The sequence below is a fragment of the Dunckerocampus dactyliophorus genome, chromosome 14 (assembly GCF_027744805.1).
Source record: "Dunckerocampus dactyliophorus isolate RoL2022-P2 chromosome 14, RoL_Ddac_1.1, whole genome shotgun sequence".
Lineage (NCBI taxonomy): Eukaryota > Metazoa > Chordata > Actinopteri > Syngnathiformes > Syngnathidae > Dunckerocampus > Dunckerocampus dactyliophorus.
Genome location: NC_072832.1, coordinates 1,983,469 through 2,007,743, shown reverse-complemented (window position 1 = coordinate 2,007,743; position 24,275 = coordinate 1,983,469). Strand labels below are relative to the sequence as shown.

General features: G+C 43.0%; 1 protein-coding gene across 2 annotated transcripts in view; it reads right to left on the bottom strand.

The window, feature by feature from the left end:
- The window catches only part of LOC129193688 (ankyrin-3-like), a 137,322-nt gene extending 114,738 nt beyond the window's left edge, over window positions 1–22,584 (bottom strand). Inside the window, exon 1 of one of the 2 annotated variants that reach the window (XM_054798165.1) lies at window positions 22,036–22,584. In XM_054798165.1, coding sequence (XP_054654140.1) covers window positions 22,036–22,113 — 78 coding nt within the window. In that variant the 5' untranslated portion in view covers window positions 22,114–22,584. Of the gene's footprint in view, window positions 1–1,290; window positions 2,338–22,035 lie in introns of those variants that run through there. The other variant, XM_054798184.1, reaches the window with a different exon arrangement.
- Window positions 22,585–24,275: the final 1,691 nt, after the last annotated feature.

The following is a 24,275-nucleotide window of genomic DNA, read 5'->3' as shown; positions in this document are numbered from 1 at the left end:
AGCAAAGGCCACAGATGTACATTTAGTCCCCCCCACCAGCAACGCCGCCCTCGCCCCAGTACCCAGGACCTAACTTTCAGCACCCGCGGGCACATTTGCCCAACCATGCATGGATCTGTGTGCCTCGAAACAACACGCGTCCCTCTCAAGAGTGAATCCTCACCCTCTGGTCCCCAGAGCTCAACCTGTCATGGCCGCTCAGGCAGGGGCCACGTTGAAAAGGGGACAGGTCAAAGGGGTAAAAGCAAGCCTCCGAGGCCACAGGGCTCGTTTATAATTCATATCGGGTTATTAAAAAGCAAGTGAGGAGAAAAATAGCATCAATGTTGTTCCCATGGCAACACTGGACCACCTTTCTGGGCGTATATGATTACATGACTCCCACGGCGGATTAGGCTGGACATGATTATTTTGCACATACTGTATGTCCATGATACTTTTATACATTTTACAGCACTGTTCCTGTTATACAGTTACTACGCACCGTTTGCCAATTAATGGCATATCTCAGCTGGGGTTTTTATACCCTCATTTTCAAGAATTTGCAATTTTCAACATATTTTTTCACAATTTAAATTAAATTTAATATGTATGATAAATACGTATTTAATAATTATTATAATTATTTAATTTGTTTTAAAAAAAATGTTAAAGACGTAAGGTTTATACATTTATGAGGTTTATTAATTTAATTTGCGGGGAAAAACATTTTACATATATTTTTCATATCATTGAAAAAAACTGACATGTACAAATAAAGATAACATTACGGCTTAAATATTTCATTCAAATACTATTTTATGTTGAATTATTTATTTGGAGAAAAATCACCAGACGTGCAAATAAAGATTACTTTAGCACATAACAAATATTCAATTTCTGTAATTATTTCATTAGGGAAAAAATAAAATATTATTATTATTATTATTATTATTATTATTATTATTAAATTCAATTTATTATTTAATTTTGGGGAAATTATTTTTTTTATTATTGTTTATTATAATAATTATTTTACTAGTATTATTTATTTGATTTATTATGATTATTTTTATGTATTATTATTATTATTATTATTATTACTACACTGTATTTTGGTATTATGAAAAAATTAATCTGTACAAATAAAAATCACCTCAGTAAATAAATGTCGCAGGTCGCTATCCAAGGACAAAAATACACATCGTTGCACGTGGTGTTAACTTCCCGAAAGGGAAGCAACACATCCTGTACGTCACACGTCTTTATAAAGTACACCAAAGTTCCATGTGTCCACGCTTTCAAGCTCACCTTTTCAACCCTTTGCATCCTCACTTCCTCACCGCCATCTGTGGCCAATGGGGCTCCAGGCAGAGGGAGAGTTGCATCAAAGACATCAAAACAAGCCCAGCAGCGAACAATGGCGACAGCGAAGACGACGACGACATCGGCCGCACGGCCAGAGAGCGCCAACACGCTTTTCCAGCCCGCAACCACAGCATCGGTTTGCAGGTGGTTAATCAGACGAGCGCTAATCTCGTTAGGAGATCAACAAATGAGCCTCACAGAGCTGAAAAGGAGGACACAACCTCACAGACAATGGAAGAGGGATCCACACCATTGTGTGCCGGAACAACAGGGGGGAATGGAGCGCAAGTATTTGGCTTTAAAACCCACTAAGATGTCACCAACACTTCTCTTAAGTTCGACAAGTTTGAAGTTTACAGAGAAACAAGACGTGGGAGAAAAAACATGTTTCCACCTCTTTGCATGACTTGAGTCCACACATTTGTCCCCACACCCTTGAAATGAACCAGCCCCCTTTGCCGCAACGTAAACGGTTATTCTCCACAAACCAGGAAGCAGCCTGCTAACTAGCATGGATGAAACTAGAAATGAATCAACAGCATTTCTGACGTATTGATACGTCTTTTACGTGTTTTTGCACGAGAGGCTAAACGAGGTGACGCAACTCCCCACTAATGGATTTCCCCTTCCGAGCAATTTCAAGCCATACACACGGCCACAAGGTGGCAGAATCGGCATGTGAATTCAGCAAGGAGGAAGTGGAAGAACACGCAGGAGGTTACGCATTGTGGGGAAATTTTAACACATGCACACGCGCACACACATAGTTCAGTTCGAAATGTGAAACGTGCAAATAGTTCATGGTGTTATATTTGTAAATAAATGGAAAACCCTTTTTGTGTTACGTTGGTATAGTTGTTTAGATATTTGAGTTGTCACAAAAGCAAAATATAATATAATTTCAAGCATATAAATTAATAAAGCTGTTTCTCTCCTTTTTTAGTCGGGAACTTATATTTTCCTGAAACTTACCTACGTTCTACTGCTGATTACTGAAGAACACAAAAAGGCAGAAACAAACTTTTTTTCCTGATGAAAGACGGGAGTCTAATGTTTCTTTTGGTAACTTCCATGTTTCTATAACCATAGAACACAATATTCTGTGTGCCTTGAAAGATCAGTCAAAATGGTCTAAAATGGCCGCTCCTGAAAGGGTTGTCTTTTGAAAAATGGCTGCGGTTGAATGAGTTAATAATGCAACTGGAATTGCGTCGGCGACTACGTCTTCCTTAACCACAAGCACGGGCACTGCAGTTTGTTGAGGTTTTTGTAGCAGCGCTTGCAGGTTAGCCCAGCTAGTTAGCCCAGCTACATGCGCTACAAATACCGGGCAAAATGTCAGGATTTTTGCATTTCATTAACAGACATTGTATTTTATGTCACAAAAGTACTCACTCTACGCTGGAAAAGGGTAAAAAACGCAATTCTAAACAATTAAAATGGAAAAAAGGGAAATAAAAGAGATTTCATAGGGCCCCACAAGACCCGAATATCAACAGAGAGAATTCATTTTAACCGGACCAAATGGACAAGTGTGAATGCAGTCTTTGAACAGAATGGAAGTACTTCCACACACACACACACACACACACACACACACACGCACACACACAGAAGGCCTTGTTAGTGTGTCTGCAGAGTCTAATATTGTTTTGAATGCAAACAGTGCGCGTGCACATTAGCTATGATGTAAAAGACATTACTGCCCCTTCAAAGTGTGCGTGTGTCTGCGCTCATGTCTGCCGCTCCTTCTCTGTCAAAAATTCCACCCTCCTTCAGGTTTTCACAGCTCCATGCCAACCCTCCGAGGAGGGAGCGAGAAAACAAGCCGACTGGCAGCGATCGAGGCTGGTGCAAGCGGGCGGAGCCTCCAAAAGGAGGTCAGACGGCGGCTACGTCGTCTTTTTTTAAATATTATTCACACACACGCACACAGAGTGAATGGATGATTGGTTATGTCGCTGCCGGTGCTAAATAATAAAATAAAACGTGCTCAATGCGGTGCTTGCTCGGCTCAAAAAGCTCGTCTGTGAATATATCAGGCGGTACTGGTGACCGATGGGGCAGCTGAAGCTCTGCCCCAAGCTTACTGGCGGATGCCGTGGTAACTCTGAGCATTCTCACCTCGGCTGCTCCTCAACTGCGTTAGAAAACACACATAACACGTACGACTGAGCGAGTGCGTGAAATGTCCCAATAAACACGGCATGCATCACAGGAATGTGATGTACTGTGTTTAAAACGGGGGGGCTGTCTGCTCTGTGAGGCTGCAGAAACCCCAGGGGTGTCCAAACGTTTGGAAATCGAGGCCCGCATAGTGAAAAATGAAAGGATGCAACACATGTAGATATGCTAACAAGTTATATTTCTTTCATCTCAGCTTTGTAATACACCGGCAGGTGAAAAAGCCGATCATTACCATCAACTTCAATGCTTTTCTCCATTTTTGTTGCTGTTTTTTTTATTTTCCAAACATTTCAAGTGACTTGTTGTCATGGTAGTATATTTTGGAATATTATGACTTCCCATATTCCCATAATATTAGCACGTTTCCCCAAATGATACACTTATTTTGTTTTGTTTGCGTGTCATATTTCAATTTTGCATTTTTCTTGGCTGTTTCAACTCTGTGCTCCTAAAAATGACTACATTATTTTCCCTCATAATATTACAAGTTTATTCTCATAAAATTGCAACATTTTTCTCTTGATAGTTTGACTTTATTCTCATAAAAATGACGACTGTTTTTTTCCATTTCTGCTGGGGTTTTGTTTTTTTTTAATTATTTTCCCACTATTTCAACTTTCTTCTTGTCATTTTTTTCCTCAAAATTCTAATTTTATTCCCAAAATATTATAACTTTTCCCCAACCTAATGATCCAAAAATGACAACTTTATTCATTTTTGTTGTTTGTCTCTCGTAATAGCTTTTAAAAACATCTTTTTTCTTTCTTATTTCAACTTTATGCTGCTAAAATGACGTCCTCACAACAACATAACGACTCATCAGATTGACTTTGTCTTTTTGACTTCATTCTGGTAAAATTACTGTTGATTTTTCCATTTTTGCTGCTGTTGTTTATTAGATGTTCCAAATATTTCAACTTTCTTCTCAAATAATCTTAGTAAATTTTCGTTTTGAAATATTAGAACTCTTTTGACAAATGAGAACTTTTTCCCCAAGTGAATTTTCCAAAATGTATAAATGTATTTTGTTTTGTTTGTTTCTCATAAGATGACAACTTTTCAACATATTTTCTTTCATATTTCCACTGTGAGCTACTAAAATGACATTTTTCCTCATCATGTTACTTGTTTATTCTTGTGAAATTGCGACTTTTTTTTCTTGTTAAAATACATTTTTTTCTCTTAATATTTTGAATTTATTCTCATAAAATGACTGTTTTTTTTCCATTTCTGTTATTTCAACCTTTTTGTAAATCTTCTTGTCGGAATCCTAATTTTATTCCCACAATATTATAACTTTTTTCCCCAGCCTAATTTTCCAAAAATTACAACTTTATTCATGTTTTGTTTGTTTCTTATAATATTACGACTTAAAAAAAAACATTTAAAAAACATGTTTTTTCTTTACTATTTCAACCTCATGCTACTAAAATGATATTATTTTTCCTCATTATATTACAACATTATTCTCATAAATGATGACTTTTTTGTTAATATTTTGTGATGGTGTTGAGTTTCATCCATTATCACTGTTTTCTTTTTGGTTTTCTTGTTAAATTATATTTTTAGAATGTGTCGCGGGCCGCGCATTGGACACCCCTGCTCTAAACCAATCAAGAGAGGCGGTATGTCAGGATGACGGTGACAGTTTGACCTTAGAACAGACTGATCGTCTTTGCATTACTTCCTGTGAGAAGCCTTCTGCTGAACGATGAGTATTCAGAGGTCAGCAAGCGTCCTTTTATTTAACCATCACAACCAACTAGCAATGACGAGCCGTACAAATGTTTTGACTCTGCTGCTGTTTCAAGTGACATAAACAAGCCGACATGCAAAAGTAGCATGGCCGCAGGCTGATGGGTGTGTGTGTGTGTGTGTGTGTGTGTGTGTCATACTAGGTGTCCATGCGCGTGTTTGCTCTATGGAATGGCCCGCATGTGTGAGGCGGGTGTGCTTTAATGCTGTAGTGCTAACAGTGGTGCAGCGTGACAACCCCCAGCTGTGAGGGTGTGAGGCCGCTAATGAGGAGAGTGTGCGTTTGTGCGCATGAAGAGCGGACGGCATCATTCAAGGGGTTAGGAAGAAGGATGAGTAGGAAGGAAAGATGCATTGGGGAGGAGGGATGAAATAATGGATGGATGACTGGGGAAGGGTGCGTAGAGAGGCAGGATGTGGGCAGGAGGGTGGGCTGGAGAGTGCATGCAGAGCTGAGGTGTCCAGGAAGTGGCTTCCCTCACTTCTTGACTTCATGAATAAATCACTGCTGAGATGTCCTGCCTCACCCGGAATGTCTTCTTGCTTACGACGCGTCCCAGATGGTTCATGAGTTCAGCCAGTAGAGAGAGGACATGCCAAGCCGTAATCCCCCAGCTGAGGAACACTTTTTAGGATGGCCTCATCCGCCAGCAATTAGCCAAACACACGCAGGACTTGTACGGACGATGACCCGCATCCAGCACCGTGTTCCATCTAAACCAGGGGTGTCTAAACGTTTTCCAGCGTGAAAAATGAAAGGATGCAACGTTGCCACTTTAAGACATGTAGATATGCTAAGAAGTTAAAAACTGCATCTCGGCTTTGTGATTTAGGCAGAATCCTGAAGGGCAAATGAGCGTTCCTGTCATTCAGACACACGATCAGCATTTTTGCAGTAGATCCTTAACTCATTCAATTCCCGCCATTTTTCATAAGGGAACCGCTTCAGTACCCGTCGTTTTCCACCATCTTAACTGGCACACAGGACATTGTGTTCTACGGCTACATAAACATGGAACCTCCCAAAAGAAAGATTAGACTCTCACCTTTCATCAGAAAAAAAAGGTTGTTTCTACCTTTTTCCGGTCTTTAGTAATCAGCAGTAGAACATAGGTAAGTTTCAGGAAAATATCAGTTCCCAACTAAAGAAGAGAAAACCAGCTTTTTGTGGCGAGTATTTTTTGCAGTGGATCGTTAAGACCAGCGGGCTCTTCTGCCACAGAGAAGATGCAGTAGATTCCTTACAAACAACATAGCACTCTTGTCATATAGAGGAGCTTCGACTAGTTTTTCTGCAGCAGATTCCTTTAAAAGCGGCACAGCGCTCCTGGAACGTGGAGAATCTTTGACTAGCGTTTTTTGCCATAAGTCCTTCAAACCCTCAGAGCGCCCTTGACTAGCATTTTTGCAGTAGATCGTTAACAGCAGAGCTTTTCTGATCTTTGACTAGCGTTTTGCAGCAGGTCCCTAAAAACAGCAGAGTATTAATTTGGTCGTATATGCCTGTTATATGTGGATCATTAAAAACAGTCACACAGGAAGGTGTTGCATAAAAGAGAGAAAATGTTGACAGATTTACTCCGATGAGGGAGTCTTGTCAGTGCGCTACCGAGGCGCACACCCGTAGAGACGGTAATGGAGTTGCGAGGGAACAAAGGGAAACCATTTCCTCCCTCGGCAGTCATTAAACAATGGAGACATTCTGCTCGCAAAGACACAGAGCGATTGAGTGGTTCTGGTCCACCGAGTGTGTCTCTCCACTGTTGTGATTTATAATGCTGGTGAGCATGCATGGCCCGCTTGTCTCTCTATGTGGTTCTGGAAGCTTCCATCCAGTAATTAACAGCACGCTGGACTGAGAGGAGAAACCATGGAAGCACGTCTTGCAGGACTAACGCTCAGACATCTTCTTCGCTTCTTTCAAACGTCATAATTGTGTATCGATCGCTGGCCAAGACACAAAGAGATCGATATGACTGGAGCGCACCGTAACGGGAAGTCAAGACGTTCTTGGGCAGATTTAAAGTGAGGCGTTCCCTGTTAGCAATAAAGTGTTCAAACTCCAACGACCCGACTTACACGTTGCGAAGAAGGGATGCTTTGCTCCTTTGATGTTCACCTTTGGTATTTGACTTTTATAACACTTCAAATTTGCAGAAATGCTAAAAACAATCTTTAAAAAACGCACAATTTTGCATGGAAATTTGGTAGGAAACTGTACAAAAAGTCGTCCAGCAACACGCTACTTAAAGGAAAACTGCACTTGGAATTTTGCCCGTCATCCACAATCCTGATGTGGAACATGAACACATATTTCTTTCCCTTTTCTGTGCGTTCTTACGAGAGAAAACGAGTTAGTATGAGCCAGCTAACAATGCGCGTCATGGGAGGTTCCTATTTTGACGCTAAAGCCCCACCAAAAAACGCCAACAGTGTTCCATTTGCATAAGTGACCTGTATACTAACCGAGCTACAGCGATATTGTTATTGTAGCAGCTAACACCAAAAACTATATTTATCTAAAGGAGTAACACGACGCCTCGCTAGCCGATAGTCTCAGCGTCACTCACAACGCCTCAAGCCACTGCAACGGGCCGGACGGAAGAGTGGATACTACTGGCTCCCAATTTCGCTATGAAGACTCAACAAGATGCTCCTTTGCTGTCAGCATTTTTTGCCCTGAGGGTTGGAGCACAAGTCTTGTGCTGGAAGACACAACCACCCCAATGAGAGCGGACATCGGAAGTGTGGTCGCTGTTTCTGTGCTGCTGTTGTTGACGGACGTTGTGCTAGCTCCTGTGGGCTATGTCAAATCAAGAAGTTTCGGTAATGTTTGAAATCATCAAAATACGGCAAGATACTGTAAGTATGACATGTTATCATCAATGTACTTGTTAATGCTTGATCACAGCATGGATATAAAACCAGAAAGCGTTGTTTTAGAGGGCTTCGTAGTCGAAATAGGTACATTGTTAGCTGGCTCGTACTAACTCGTTTTCTCCCGTTAGAACGCACAGGAAAGGGAATGAAATGTGTGTTCATGGTTCACATAAGGATTGTGGATGATGGGCAGAATTCCCCCAAAAAAGTGCAGTTTTCCTTTAATATGACAGACATGCTACATAAAAATGCCAGCAGCGAATGACAAAATATCGTGGTCGGCCCTCCTTCCTTTTCTCCGATTTCAGATCAACATTTGCAGTCAGACTGCCTGTTGAAATGATTCTAGAGTCAAGCTCTTGCCTCTTCAATGTGTCTCACACACTTAAAGTCATTGTAAAGTGTAGCATGTAAAAGTACGCACCACGAATGAACGCTCATGATAACATACTGTATGTTGCACATGATAATATGTGTCTTACAGGACAGTACAACGATACGTTCAAGGACGGCCAAACAAAAGTGCGAATTCTCAATGCTTGACGCTTTGACAAAAACTTTTAGAAAACATTTAGAAAATCATACCAAATCCTCATGATGTCATCTATTTAGAGAAAAAAGCAAACTATATCTCGGAGGAGAATGGCTGGTTTCTAATCAAAAACAGCTTTTTTATTCATTTTAAAATATCACACGAGGCACTGCAGAATATGAATTGCTGTGTTATGTTATTATGTTATTATTATGGGTGCAGCGCTTATGTCTGCTTTCTGACTTGCTATTTTTCAACTTCTGCAAAATAAATGTCCCATCTAGCCTGACGACAAAAGGGCATTTCTCTTTCCTCTCCAAAATGTGCAGAATGAATCAACATTCTAAATGTGTTTCCAAGCATCCTCACAAAAGGTGCAACGTGAGCCTCGTTCTGCGAGCCAAAAAGCCTTTCTGAGAACGTGACGTCCCCTAAGTGAAAGTGGCAGCTAATTGTCTGTTTAGCCAGCAGAGCCACAGTTGGGGGCGGATGAAAACAGTATTAGCATTGACCCCACGCCGCCTCGCCGCCGTGTAATCCGCGGGCGCGGCGCTCCAAGAGATGCGAGTACACACACGGGGACGGCCGAGTTGACGTGACTTGTGATCGGCTTGTGAAATTAACACCTTAGCAAGAAAAGGGAGGAGGAAATCGCAGCAAACAAGAGATTAAAAAGCCACCGGTCAGGACGCGCTTCTCAGTCTTTCACTGACGCCCAGACGAGGCTTCTGAGGAAGACCAAGTGATGAATGAGGGATTTGAGGATGAGATGGGAGAGCAGGCATGAGTCATGCTCATCTTTTCTATTCCATCTTTAAAAGCTGCTAATTGGAGCTGTCAAGCTGCTGATAATCTGCCGTGAGTTCCACGAGGCAACACTACGAGCTCCACAACAGAAGAGGGATTATCGGAGACGGAAAAAGTCATGAAGTCAGTTTATCCGCTGGAATTTCATCTTGATGTTCAAAATAAGACTTTTTCACCCTTAACGGTGATTTTATAAAGAGCAAGCATTTTTATTAGGGGTGTCACAAGATCTCCCAAGATTAAGACATGACAAGATGTCTTGTGGGGACTGGGGGGCCTGGGATGATAAATAAATGAATTAACCAATAAATGAAAATGAACTTGATCTTTTTCCTGCCCTCAATGCATCGCCATGTGCATGCGTGTCTGTTTTCCTCGTCTCCCGCCTCCAAACAGACAGGAAGAGAGTTCACTCTGTGCACAGCGGCATGAACTGAGTGAGTCCTTTGGTCAGTCATACAGTCTCTTGGTCTTGGTGGGTGGAGGCGGGGCCGCTAGCATACACACAGGGTGCAGAAGAGCGTAGCCTCGCGAGGAGCGATGCAAGGTAATGTCATAGAAATTAAAATAATAGATCGCAATATATTGTCAGATTTTCTTAAAAGTAATGTTCAAATCTCGTTACGTCCCGTCTCGTTCTCGTAGACGCAGCCTTGTGTACGGTTTGTGATGTGTCGGTTGCGACCGAATCAGCTCTTTGAGAAGAACGACAGGAGCCGGTTCGCGTCGTGATAATAAAACGCTTGCTGAAATGTGAAGAGTGGACTCAATTCTGTGAGGTTCCGTCATTTAGTGCCTCGTTACATCAGCTGTTTGCACAGTCAACGTCATGAATGCCGGCGTCCAAGTCGAACAGCAATGACACCTTTAAGATTTGTGTCACCAGGGCCTGTGGAGAAGCGTTCCCCCGCCCGTTCAAAATCAACCACCAATGGAGAACGGATGGACGCCACGGAGAAATGACAGACAATTAACGGTCACCGGTGGCACCGTCAGACGAGAGCTGGAGAAACTGCCTGGAAAGCACGAGACTCCACATCAAACCTCGCCTGTCTGACTCCGTTCGACATGAACGATGACAAAGGAGCGGGGTAATGGAGCTGCAGCTGAAACAAGGTGAGCATTTTTTCCTTGCTCTTTTTTTAACAGCAAGAAGGATGATTTCATAAAGTTATGTAACACTGTGAAATGTGTCGGCAGTCACAAGAGGGAATGAAGAACTCTCGCCAACATTTCAGAGGGTTTCACGTTGCTCGCATTCTCATCTTCGTCCATCTCCTCTACTGCTTAACATCTCACAGGCTGCGGTGGTGTCGCCTGCCGCTGCTCTCTTGCTCCTGCCTGGCTTTAACTACAAGACAAAAACATTACAAACACTCAAAGCTCTTTGAAGGCGTTGGGGTTGTTGAGCTGCATAAGCAAGGCCTCTCGCAGCGCGCCATTGCTGCTGAGGTTGGACGCGGTGCGACAGTCATCTCAAACTTCTTCAAACATCCTGAGGGTTATGGATAAAAAAAAGGCAAGTGGTAGACCCAAATGGCTGTCCGTCAAGACACAGGACGATCCTCGGCCCAAATGAAGGTTGGTACTGGTGCCGAGTGCAGCCCAATAACCATCATCATGAGTGTAGCATCTAATAATATATCTAATGAATAATGAATTCATTTTATTTTTACAATATTCTGATAGCCAATAAAAAAAAAAAAAACAAGCTGCGCGCCAAAAATAACCCCCGGGCCGCACTTTGGACACCAGTGATCTACAGCATTTGGAACGTCCGGGAGGTAAAAATATAATGAAAATATATACGTTTTTAAGAATAAAACATACAATCCTTTGACACTTCAGGTTAAGAGACTCGTTCACCAGATCTACATTTCATTTCATCATTTTGATTTTTATAGAAAAACCAAAAACTGTTAAATAACTGTCGTTTTGTGGCCTCCGTATGTTATAAATAGTCATTGCTTGTGAATGATAGCACACTGCAGCTAAATGTGTCCTGAACGTGGCTGTTTCATCCTTAACATGCCCCCACAGTTCCCTGTGAGAGGCTCACCAGCAATATTCACTTCTACCTCTTTAATTGCTTCAGATTACAAAAGTCATGCGATATTCATACGTTATGATCCACAAATAAGCACTTCCATGTCATTAGGCCCAATACAAGAATCAACTGTGATGGTCAGCGAGGTGTCCGTGTGTCAATATGTTTGTGATTGCAGCGGCACATCTCTCTGACGTAAGAGAGACAAGTCCACAGTCACAACGGGGTCGTCAGACAAAACAGTCGGCCGTAAACCGCTTTCTTTTTGGCACCCAATAAAAAAAAAAGAAGCTTTTGTTGTCCCGCTCTCTCTTGCGTTTTGGCAGTTGCCATGGCGACGACGAGCCAGCGGAAGCTCAGAGAGGATCCCAAATTCCTGAGAAGAAGATTTGTCTTTTTTCTTCAAACAGTGCAACTGTATTTCCCCGCCTCGAACTGTGGAGTCTTTGAAATGATGAGCGAGTCGAGTGCATCAGTCCTGAAAACATGAAAACACTGCAGCTACGCTAAATGCGCTAAAGTCTTGGGACACACTTGTACTGTCCTGTAAAAACATACACTCACACCTCATCTTCACGCTCCGTCTTAGCCAAACTGTGCAAACTCTTTGGGGACGACGCTTTTCTATTCCTGATCTGATTAAAAAGGCGCACGTCTAAAATGTAGTCAACGTCCTCAAAGTTAAATTTGCAGGCTGGAGGGTTTTTTTGTATGGTGGACTGAAGCATATCACACCTAACACCGTCTTCTTGCACGACGAGCGAAGGCCATTGGAAATGTGCTGAGCTCTCACTGGTATCGATTCATTCTTGCCAAGAGAACATAAAATAAAAAAATAACTTGTGCTTGCTGATGGCAGGTCGGTAGAGCAGAGAGATTTGCAGAGAGCACCGAATGGAAAGAGCGGAGAGAGTGCATGGAGAGCTTTTGTATGGCCTTTTTTGTTGATTAGCTGGACACTCTTCACCCTTTGTGTGCGTGTGTGCGTGCGTGCGTGTGTGTGTGCGCTGGAGTTTGAATCTCGAGGGTTCCAAAGCAGCGAGATGTTAGCTAATCTGCAGCTCACTGTCAAAAAGAGGGGCTTCAGTTATGTCCCATAGGGCTAATTACTGGACAGTCGGGACAACATTAGGACACCTCGTGACTTCACAGCTCTTCTACTCACAAAAGGATGAACATCTGTCAAAACACGCACCCCTACCGTGTTGCCTGTGCTATTATTTTTCTTTCTTAAATATTCTCAAAGTGGAAAAATATCGTGATATTGCAATTAAAAAGGCAGCAAAATGGTGGAATAGACTGTAATACACATGCCAAGCCACTAGTTGGCGATGGCAATGGCTGCTTTTCCTCCCTCGTGTTATTTTATTCAATTTAACATCAACAGTCATCCCTCTGCGCTTTGCGGTTGGAATTTCACGGCTTCAATCTGTCACGGTTTTTCCAAAATAATGAATAATGCTGTTTCATGGTTGAATATGGCCTATTAGTAGAAAAATATGCATACTGAAGCACATTTTATGTTTTTTTTGCCTACATTAAGTATTTTCAAGCATAAAAATGGCTAAATGAACTAAAATACACACAAGGCATTCAGAAGATGCAATCAAAGACACTGCCAATGATATGTAGCATTCTACACTGGCCACTAGGTGTCAGTAATGTAACAGTAATGTTCGGTGAGAGACACAAACGCCAGACTTGATCGCAGGAACAACAGGCTTTTATTGCAAGATTGAACCCCTCACAACAGGCACAATAATGCCTAATAAAAACATAGGCTGCTGTTGCTGCAGTAACCCACGTCAAGCTAAAATTCAACTCTGAACCCCGACGTCACTTCCTGTCCGCCCAACACTCAGCTCCCCAGGAAACACATTTATAGCAAAGCATGTGAGCCTTATTTATGTCTTAAATGGTTTATTTACTCTTATTATGTCTACTATATTGGGTAAAGGTGACTATAGGGGTGTTATTTCATGCCTCCAGGGCTCTAATGTTAAAAAACATATTTAGAAGGTCGTAAACAGGTTTTCTATGAAAATATTCAATTTATCAATCAGGAATTCTACTTCGTGGTCGGGTCTGGAACCAATTAACTGCGATAGACGAGGGGTTACTGTATATGTGTTCTTCTCCTGAACCGCCACACACAATAGGGTAAAAATGTGTCAAAACCTGCACCCCCACCATGTCGCCTAGGTCGGATTAACTTCCAGTTACTTCCAGTTTCTTCCTACTCCTTTTCAGACATGTTGAATTTTTCACATGTAAACATGTCATGTACTTCAATTTACCTTTGACAAGCATGTTGGAAATGCAATTACTGTCTTTTAGTGAGAACTGGGAGGGGCTGGGGTGGGGGCAATGGCATTTCTGTCATAACAGCTGCTGGTTTTCGTTCCATTTAGCTGCTGATGCATGGAGGCGGTTGATAAAACGAGCGAGGTAACTGCTCTAGCTCCATTTAGTCGATCGCCCGCAATTAAAATTGTATACAAACGTGCACACAGAGAGTTCAATGACGTGCTTCCGGCATGCATCATGCTCTTTCAGCCCCTCCAGAGTCGGTGGCGTTCCATTTTTCACAGGGTCGCTGTAACAACACGCCCCTCTGGCGTTGTCTAACGAGAGCTCGTCCATCTCTCATCTCGAGAAGCTGTTTTGTGACTGTGCCTTCAAAGAGAGATGACACATTGCATCCTCTAGACGTGCACTGATGGATGACACCGTGTGTGTGTGTGTGTGTGTGTGCGCGCGCTGCTTTTGTTTTTCACATTAGGCCTAATGGACTTGGATCAGACCATGTCCTTAAGAGGGTTAGATTGTGCTTTATAGGCACTTATAGGCAACAGACTTAATGTAGAAATCTCCTAGATTGTTGCCAAGTACGTACAGTGGAAGCTGGCATTTGTGATTCAGCATTTGCAGCCCCGCAAACTCAATAATAATATATTTTTGTAGTTGGAGCATAGAAAGCCTGTTTATGACTTCTAAATACAATGTTAACATTATTAGAGTCCTCTAGACATGAAACAAAACCCCTATAGTCACCTTTATGCTCATATTACCCAATACAGTGTTCCCTCGCTACATCGTGGATTCACAGATTTTTTTAAATGCAATTTAGTATGTTTTTTTTAATGAAAATGTGGCCATCTATCGGTGCTCTGGTGTATGTGTCTGTTATTGTATTTACTACTGCTACCAGTAGAGGGTGTTGTGTCCTCATGTGAGAGTTAAAGATGTGTGCGGCTCCACCTCGTCTCAGTATGTGTTTACGTGCCTGTAGGAACCCACAGTAGACAATAGCTGGCTAAATATAGAGCCACAAGAGTCCTTATTGGCTAAGGGAGGACCCGCCCACTGTGTTCTGTGTCCTGATTGGCTGTAGACTGTTGTCAATTAATCAATCTCCTTTGTGCCATTTCTTGTTGAGGTCAGTGGTGGCTAGCAAACTAGCTAGCTGTGTGAGCGGCTTGCTAACCGCTAACAAACAGTAGAAGAAGAAGAAGAAGAAGCTAACCGGCTAACCGACAACAATGCTACAAGGACACAACAACGGTACAAGGACACAACAACACTACAAGGATACAATAGCGCTGCAAGGATACAACAACGCTACAAGGACACAACACTACAAGGATACAACGACGCTAAAAGGATACAACAACGGTACAAGGATACAACGCTACAAGGACACAACAACGTTACAAGGAGACAACAACGCTACAAGGACACGACAACGTTAAAAGGATACAACGCTAAAAGGATACAACAACGTTACAAGGAGACAACAACGCTACAAGGATACAACAATGCTACAAGGACACAACAACGTTACAAGGAGACAACAACGCTACAAGGACACAACAACATTACAAGGAGACAACAACGCTACAAGGATACAACAACGCTAAAAGGATACAACAACGCTACAAGGATATAACAACGTTACAAGGCTACAACAACGCTACAAGGATACAACAACGCTACAAGGACACAACAACGTTACAAGGAGACAACAACGCTAAAAGGATACAACAACGCTACAAGGATATAACAACGCTACAAAGAGACAACAACGCTACAAGGATACAACAACGCTACAGCCAAACGGCGCCAGGACTGGCAGGTCAGAAAAGTGGACACACGTGAGTTAGTTGATCTTTTCTCGTGTCCAACCTAGTCAGCTGATCATTAAATTCTAACCAAATTTGAACTTTGAGAGTGTTTAAACAAGAGAGAAATGTGAGAAAATGTTCATGCCTGTCTGACAAACGCGTATAAAGCGTACGGTGAAGGCTTTTACAGCCTTAAACATATTGAATCGTTGGAAACAAATAAAGTTGGCTACTTCATGGATTTCACTTATTGCAGCCTATTTTGGGAACCTCCCCCCCACGATAAACGAGGGAACATTGTATAGAAAACATAATCAGAAAAAATAAGCCATCGAAGACATAAATAAGACCCGTGCTTGTGTATGTTTCAATAAATGTCTTCCGGACGTGTGGAACGGAAGTGACGTCAAGGATTTAGAGTTGGAATTTAGCTGGATTACGGTCCGGTTTAATCTCTCATTATGATGACGATGATGATGACTATTATTGTTATTATTGTGCCTGTTGTGAGATAACTGCAGCCTGTCATTGGCGATCAAGTCTGGTGCGTGTTACTAGTGAGGGAGCTAGTATGTTGGGACCGCGATAGAGGGAGGGGCGACTGTCACTTTCTTTTTTTGCCTCTGAAAATAGGCCGTTATTGCCACACAACACAAACATTGGTAATAATTCATAAATCCCTGGTAATACAGGTGAAAACGTACAGCATACATGTTAGAAAGCCCACATGTTTATGTCTTTATGCTACACTGATGATGTTTTTTCGTCAAGCGTTGAGTTTTCTCACTTTGTTCGGCAGTCCTTGAACACACCATAGTTGTGTGTTGTGAGACTGAAGAGTTTGTTTGTCTACGGAAGCACTAGCAAGGTGAACACAAGCAGTATGGATTACGTAGACGCGGTTTGGAGAATCGCCTTCTCGCGCTAACCTGATGACGGGGCGAAAAGGCGACACCGTGTCAAAAATAGACCTTTTTATGGGCGTTTCACTTCCTCACACTTTTTCACCATTCTCTGGCGGTCCTGGAGGGTCACCCCCGTGAAAAGCGGGGATGCATTGTGTATCAACTCGTCTGTGTGATTGCTTATATAAGGCTGCACATGTGCTCCATCAGGTGGACAAGAGCACACGCCTGCCCCACCCCCTTCTTCCACTAGCTCTATAAATGAATGCATGCATGCGTGGGAGGGTGCAGGTGGATGCAGGTGGGAGGTAGGGCGCGATTGGCTTGGTAGGCCCTGACACAGCTGTATGCCTGTGGGGAGAGGGCACATGGGTCGGCTCCAGCGCTCTTTAAGGAACCGTCTCTTTGGGGTTAAGGGAAGTGAGAAGTGCATGAGAGGTGTGGTGATGAAGGCTTCCCTCTTGGAGCTTTGGGGGATTTGAAAGACGTTTTCTGTGTCGAGGGATGCCATTTTCACAATGTAAAGAATCCTCTATGGGTGGTGCTCGAAATGCTTTAGAAGCTAGCGTACGTTCAAACGGCCAGTGACTCAAGTACTGTAGTTGCTAAGTGCAAAGATGTTTTGCTTGATGGCAGCCATGTTTTTCAACCGCCCTTGCTCACATTTCACACACACGTGCTTGTCCATCTACTAAAGGTGTCTACCAAATTTCGTGGCGATTCGGTTAAGCACTCTGAAGCTATAGTAGGTGTTTCATAAAGCACACTGAGACGTGTGAGAAATTTCAAATCAACTCAACTTACAGGGGCTGTCCGGGGGGGGGTGACACTTTGGGGTTTAATATAATAGCATAGGTAACACAGCAGGGGTGCACGTTTTGACAAACTAGCCTTTTGTGGGCAGCGGATCAGGAGTAGAAGAATTGCATGCATATTCCTGCGTTGTTGCTGCCCTTTAGTTGCTATTTACGATGTTTTCCCTCTTTTGTGGTGTTGTTAGGATACAATGGAGGGGGGCCTCTGCCCGTCATCGATGGTCGTTTGGGTGGCATCACCTCCGTTAGCATCCCATTCAGATGTAATGATGGTCATGGACCCACCCACACCAAGGTGGCTGTCCCGTGTTTATTTGTTGGAGGCTACGTGATCTTTTAATCTTTTAGGAAGGGATGAAAGGACAGCATTAGAGCTGCAACAATTAATCGATGGTTAATCGATTACCCAATTAATCTACAACTATTTTGGTAATCAATTCATTGTTTTTTTTATTTTAGCCTCTCAAAAGTGAATATTTTTTTAAAACAGACCAATTATCTTTGTGTTTCAGCCCAAATAAGATATTCACATGTCAGCTTTGACTTTGGAAAAAAGTGATGGGCATTTTTGCCTCTTTTGTGATATTGCGGACCCAACCACTCGGTGTTTGTGTGTAATTAACTTGGTCCATTGATGGCCGAACCCATCACTCCATTCATTGAAACAACAAGCTTCAGATCCATCGACTAAGAAAATGATCATGATTGCATTTTGTACATTTATTGTTTTTGCTGGAGCTATTTCACAAACGTTTCTGTTTTTTATTATTGATCGATATTTTACCAGAATATTCCAGAGGCAACCTGATGTTTGTGCACTTATTTGCTCTGTCAGTTCAAATCTTCTATTTCTGAATAAAAAGACGGAAATTAAAAACGTGTTTTTTTTTTAAATCTGATTCGTGGATTAATCAAAAAATCATAGACCAATTAATCAATTATTAAAATAATTGTTCGTTGCAGCTCGAGACTGCATTGTTTGTGTGAGAAAGGTGGTGTCGCAGACCTCTCCCTCCGTTCAGAGATGGCTTCTCAACCTGAACGTAGATGGCGTCCCTCACTCCTCTTTCAAACCGTCTGTCCTCGCTGTCCAGAACGTGTACATTTTTGTCCTCAAAAGAGTGGTCTTTCTCTTTGAGGTGCAGGTCTGTGTTGGGACATGTACCTACTCAGTGGCTGCTGGGTTTTTATTTGGCTATTTGCTACATTTTTCCAGTTAGTTACTGGGATTTGGAACAAGGAGGGACTTCAAATGAAGCACCCTCAAAAATGCAGACACCGTTGCGTCTCCTTTTTGATTCGACATCCGTCTCTGTCACGGCGGACATTTGATTGGACGTGCGAGCCGGGCCCATCAGAGCGGCTGCTTCATGAAAAATGTAATATTTCTCATCTGGCCAACAAGTTCACCCAGTACACCCTCCCTCCCTTGCTTCCTTCCTTCGTCTCTGTCTCCATCTCCGCTCCCTCCTCCGATCGCCCTTTCGCTCCAGAGAGAGGCCAGTTGCCATGGTTACAATCATGAACACATCTGGCGTAGCTATGATGTGGCATGTGCACATGCGCACACGGCGGGCTGACGGCAAACAAGCAACATGTAAGGAAAGAAACATCAATATGCATGATTTTTCAGAGCAGTTTTGTGCTTTGCGGCTGTAGAGCGGAGCCTGCGCGGGGGAGATAACGGGCCGCGGCCTGCTGGGGAGGAAGATACGTCTGTTGGGAACTTTGGGCCTCGGTGATAATCCTGTTGGTCGATTTAACTCAACCAGCACTGCAACGATGCACCGGGAGACGAAGCTGAAAAATGCTTTAAAAAATAAATAAACGAGCTACAGATTAGCAGCTCAGCCATAAACCTCTTTTATGCGTAGATTTAATTAAATTTTGACTCATCTTGCATTGCTTCAAACTGACGCAGCAGTAGCAGACCAATTAGCATTCTTTACAGAAACAGAGGTGGGCGCAAGGGGCGTGGCTTGGATGTCACAAAAAGCAATTAGGCCACTGCAAGCTCATAAACAACCAAATCTCCCTGACGATTTCAGCTGTACAATGTTGCCTAAGCAGTTACGTTTGAAAAGACTAGTAAATATTATTTACTAGAATCAGTGGTTTAACTACACATGCCTCCACAGGCGGCCATTGGGCTCCTTTGAACCTCTTAGGACTGGACGTCCACAGTGCATCCTTTCATTGTTCCTTTAGTGGGCGGGGGCGTGTACTACAAAAGCAGGGTCGCGCTTTAGTCAAAAAAAACACTGTCATCTGTGGCTGTAGGCACAAGATGGCAGTAGCTGCTTTTCAAGACTCACGAGTGGTCAGCACCCACCGGCTTTAATGACCTCTACATACGCTTTAAAATGTTGCCACTCAAGCGTGTTGCACTTGCCATACAGCTATCACAACATTGGTTCTGTTGCTGCTGTGTTGTGCAGTGTACTTTTTCATAAATGACCATGTGGTTAATGAGAGCTGTGCTTTACTTTCCACTTTCTCATGCACTCGTAAACATTATCACAGTTCAAATCGGAGCTCCTACGGTGCATTCGTACCTTTTTCTGACAAATTAGTTCCAAAACGTTCCAAAACCAAGCCAATTTTTCCCATAGGACATAATGTAAATTCAAAAAATCTGTTTTAGACACCCAAAAATACAAACAAAAAATTGTCTGCGATTGAGTTTTACATGCAGAAAACTATGTGAAATAACGATAAACAACAAATGGATGGAAGTTAGTGTTGATGCAGACTTCCTGTACATCCTGGTAAGATTGAAGTCAACGCGGCTTCTCACCCGCTTCACTTGCAACTTTCTTTGGCCCCATGGCGGGTTATTTTGCCGTCACACTCAATCAAAAAAAATGCACGGACTACGAGTCGCCAGCGCGTACGGTGCCATGTTTGGGCACTTAATTTCACGGAACGATACTGTACAGGGGACATGGACTAGTCAGTTTTGTATACAAAAACCGAGGCTAAATTTCGACGGTTAAGGCACATAAACGCCTCATCTGTCATTACAGCATTTACCAAAAAAAAAAAAAAATCAAACAATCTGAAAAATGAAAGCGGGAGAATAGTATCTCCTTACTAGCGGTGTCACGGGACACTTCACGGGACGAGACGACGCACAATATTGGGTCTACAAAAGCAAAACACGATTTTTAACATTACTTTTAAGAAAAGCACAATGAAAAAATGAATGACAATATATTGCAATCTATTTATTTTATTTCTACTGTGTTACACTCTTCTGCACTCCGTGTGTGTATGATACCGGCCCCGCCTCCACCCACCGAGACGAAGAAACTGTATGACTCCGTTCATGCTGTTGTTCTATGGAACAGACGCGACGAGACGAGGAAAACAGACACGCATGCACACGGCAATACGGCGTATGAGGGTCGGCAAAACTATCCAGTTCATTTTCATTTATTGTGTGATGAATTCATTCATTTATTGATTATCGTCCCAGGCCTGCTACCTATGAGACATTAGTACTGAATGAGAAATCTTGCCATGTTTTAATGTCGTGAGATCTTTTGACACCTCTACCCCTTCCTGTTACAAAATCTGGCTGCCGCTATTGCCTCTCTAAGCACACATGAAAACATGTTCTGTAATCACGCTTCATCCACCTCCATGTGCAAATCCCAGGCCACCAAGTCGGACATCCAGCCTGTTATAAGGCGACACAACCAGGAGGGCCTATAACTTCAACTGCAAACGCAAAGAATGCGTCGCTTCTCCACCGCACTTTGAATCCAACCTTGTTCAGATGTATGGCGGAAATCTTGTATAACAGTACGCTTCACTCTGGGTAACCCCCCCGCCCCCCTAGTCTAATAAATCCTACATCCTCAAGGGCCAACCCCAAATAAAGCTTTCAGCCTTCTGAAATGGAAAATAGTCTGAGGAAAGGGGAGACACCAGCAATAACAACACTTTGTTTAGACTGCACTGGTTTTGTGTTAACCAGCCAGGACACAAAAAGAAAAAAAGCGACTGACATGCATGTGAGAGCACGCTCACACGCACGCTGACATTCCAAGTCATGAGTCAAAACATGTTTTGTGAGGCTTCAAACGGCTTTGATTAAAAAAGGAGCGAAAACAACAGGCTGGCAGTGCATTACATAAGCCGGGGGTGTCCAAACTTTTTCCGCACATTGTGCATTAAAGCAAAATGTGAATAAATAGTTGGCGTCGCAGCTTTGTGTGATACAGTCAGTGACAAAGCACATTCGTGTACCAATAATATCGTCAACAATGAATTCATGTTATATTTTACAATACGCCAAGGCCCCCAGGCCGCACTTTGGACACCCCTGATGTAAGCACACACACGCCAACACGCACAGCTGTGGCGGAGTTTGACAGTACAACAGATGCCCCCCCTCCCCACGGAGGACTCCTCCAACCCCTGCCACTTTGCATAGCGCCGCTCGTGCAGCCAATCACCTGGAGGCAAAACAACCAGACCAACCAGTCGCGCGTTAAGGATTACTGGTGAGTGACAGGTGACATTTCACATGCTTACAAAAAAAAGGGAGGGAGGGATCTTAAACCATTAAAAATATGCTATAATCTGCTTTCAGTCCAGTTTGATCCCATTCATAAGAAAACAAACTCACCTTTTTTCCTTTCTTTTTGCGATGAGCGCCTTTGGCCGCTCCGGTTCCTGCTGCCTTCTCCTTTGCCTCCTCACTCATGCTGTTGCTGTTCCTGTCCTCCACTTACTTCTTCCTCACCCTTCTTTTGTTGTTGTTTTTAATCCAGCATGTAGGAGCTTGCTTCCTCTTCTTCTTCTTCTTCTTGTTCTGTTGCTGTCTTCAATGGAGCACCATGGTTAGAGTGATGGAGGAGGAGGAGACGGAGATTGTTCCATGAGCGCTGATGCTCTCCACGGAGGAGGTCCACTCCCACTCGGCTGCAATTAGCGGTGCTCTCCGACGCCTTCGCTGGCAGGGTGGGGTGGAGAAAGCGAGAGGGAGCGGGAAAGAAAGAGAGAGAGGCAGAAGGAGGATGTTTGATGAAGGAAGGGTCTCGACCTGAGGCTACCTGGGACTCTCCTAGGAAAGCACGGGAACAAGGAAAAAAGGAAAGTTGCATTGAGGGGGGAAAAATGAAAAGGATCCGTGTGCTTCTCTGACAGCCGTGACATGAAATGAGGCTTTCCACATCTCTGCTCGAGGAGGGGAGGGTGGCAGGGTGGGTGTATACATGAGTTCCTTCCAGAAAAGGAACTCCTCTCCACGCTCTGCCAACATGTAGCTTGTATCAGCTTACTGGAAGCTCGGACCAGATAGAGCCGTCAGATCAAAGTGTTTTCAGGCAGACAGACAGACAGCCAAAGGGGGTAAAAGGCAAACATCTACTCACTGACTGGGGAAGTAAGGGGGGGGCACCACACCTTTGTCTACTGTACTGTAGCTACAGAGGCAGATGCTGTGAATGAGGAGAACTCGGAGAGGAAATGGGAACAAAAAGCTTTTTTGAGGTTGCATGGGGGAGGAAAGCAATGTTAGCAACAAAAATGGAGGTCAACAGGCAAACAGCAAGTAGACCGCACAGAGTAACAGAAAGGGGAAAAACAAAAACGTTGTGAATGAGGAGAAAATGGTGAGGAAAAAGGAACAAAAAGCTTATTTGAAGTTGGAGGAGGGGAGAGAAAATTGAAAAAGGGTTGAGGAAAGCGAAGCTAGCAAAGACAAAATGAGGGTCAACAAGCAAACAGGTAGCAAGCAGCATTCACACTAAAAACCAAAACGTGAATGAGGAGAAAACTGCAAGAAAATGGGGTAAAAAAAAAAGCTTTTGTGAGAAAAATTGAAACAGTGGGGAGGAAAGCAATGACAGCAACTAAGAAAAGGGGTTCAGCAAGCAGACCGCAGGTAGACCACACCAAGTAACTGCAACAAGAAAAAGAAAAACGTTGTGAATGACGACAAAGCAGCGAGGAAAGTTGGAGGGGGGATAAACATTTTAAAACAGATAGGGGGTAAGCAATTTTAGCAACCAAAATAATGGGGGTCAACGAGAGGACAAGTAGACCGCAGCAAGAAACAGCATCAGTAAAAACAAAGATGTTGTGAATGAGGAGAAAACAGACAACAAAAAGCTTTCAAGGGGGTTGGAGGGGGGAGAGAAAATTGAAAACGTGGTGAGGAGAGCAATGTTAGCAAAAAACCCCAAATAACAACCAAATAACAGCAACAGCAAAAACAGAAATGCTGTGAAAGAGGAGAAGGAGAAAGCAGAAACAAACAGCTTTATTGAGGTTGGAGGTGAATAGAAGGGGGGGGGCAATGTCGTCATCTGAACAACAGGTTCTTTCTTCTAAAAAGCTCCATTGCCTGAGTATGACAAAAACAGCTAATGTAGGCGCATGGGACACTCACTTAAACCAGAGTGCTTCTTTAGCATTATCAATCATTTCTGTAGCTAGCATGGTTTTCATAATCAATGAACCACCAACTTATTTTTTTTTCTCCACACAATTAGCTGTTCAGTCCATGGAACTAGTATTTAATGATCCATCTGACACATACTTTACGAATACTGTTGTCATGAGTGGAGGCAAAGAGGTCCCAAAGGAGACATTTTAGCTACTTGCTAAATGGAGCAAGCTAATCATGTCACATGACACGCCCATGGAGGAAAGCTGGGAGTCGATTGGCTGGAGAAAGGAAGAGGGGCGTGTGCCAACAACACAGGGGGATTGGTTGGTTAATGAGATGCAAGCAGACAGGAAGTGCACTTCACCAATTAACAGCAACAGTACAAACAAAATCCCTTAAGAGGTCCTTGGGACATTTTTTTATTTATTTATTTTTGCATTTTCAAGGCGTTTTGGCTGTGTTGAATGAATATA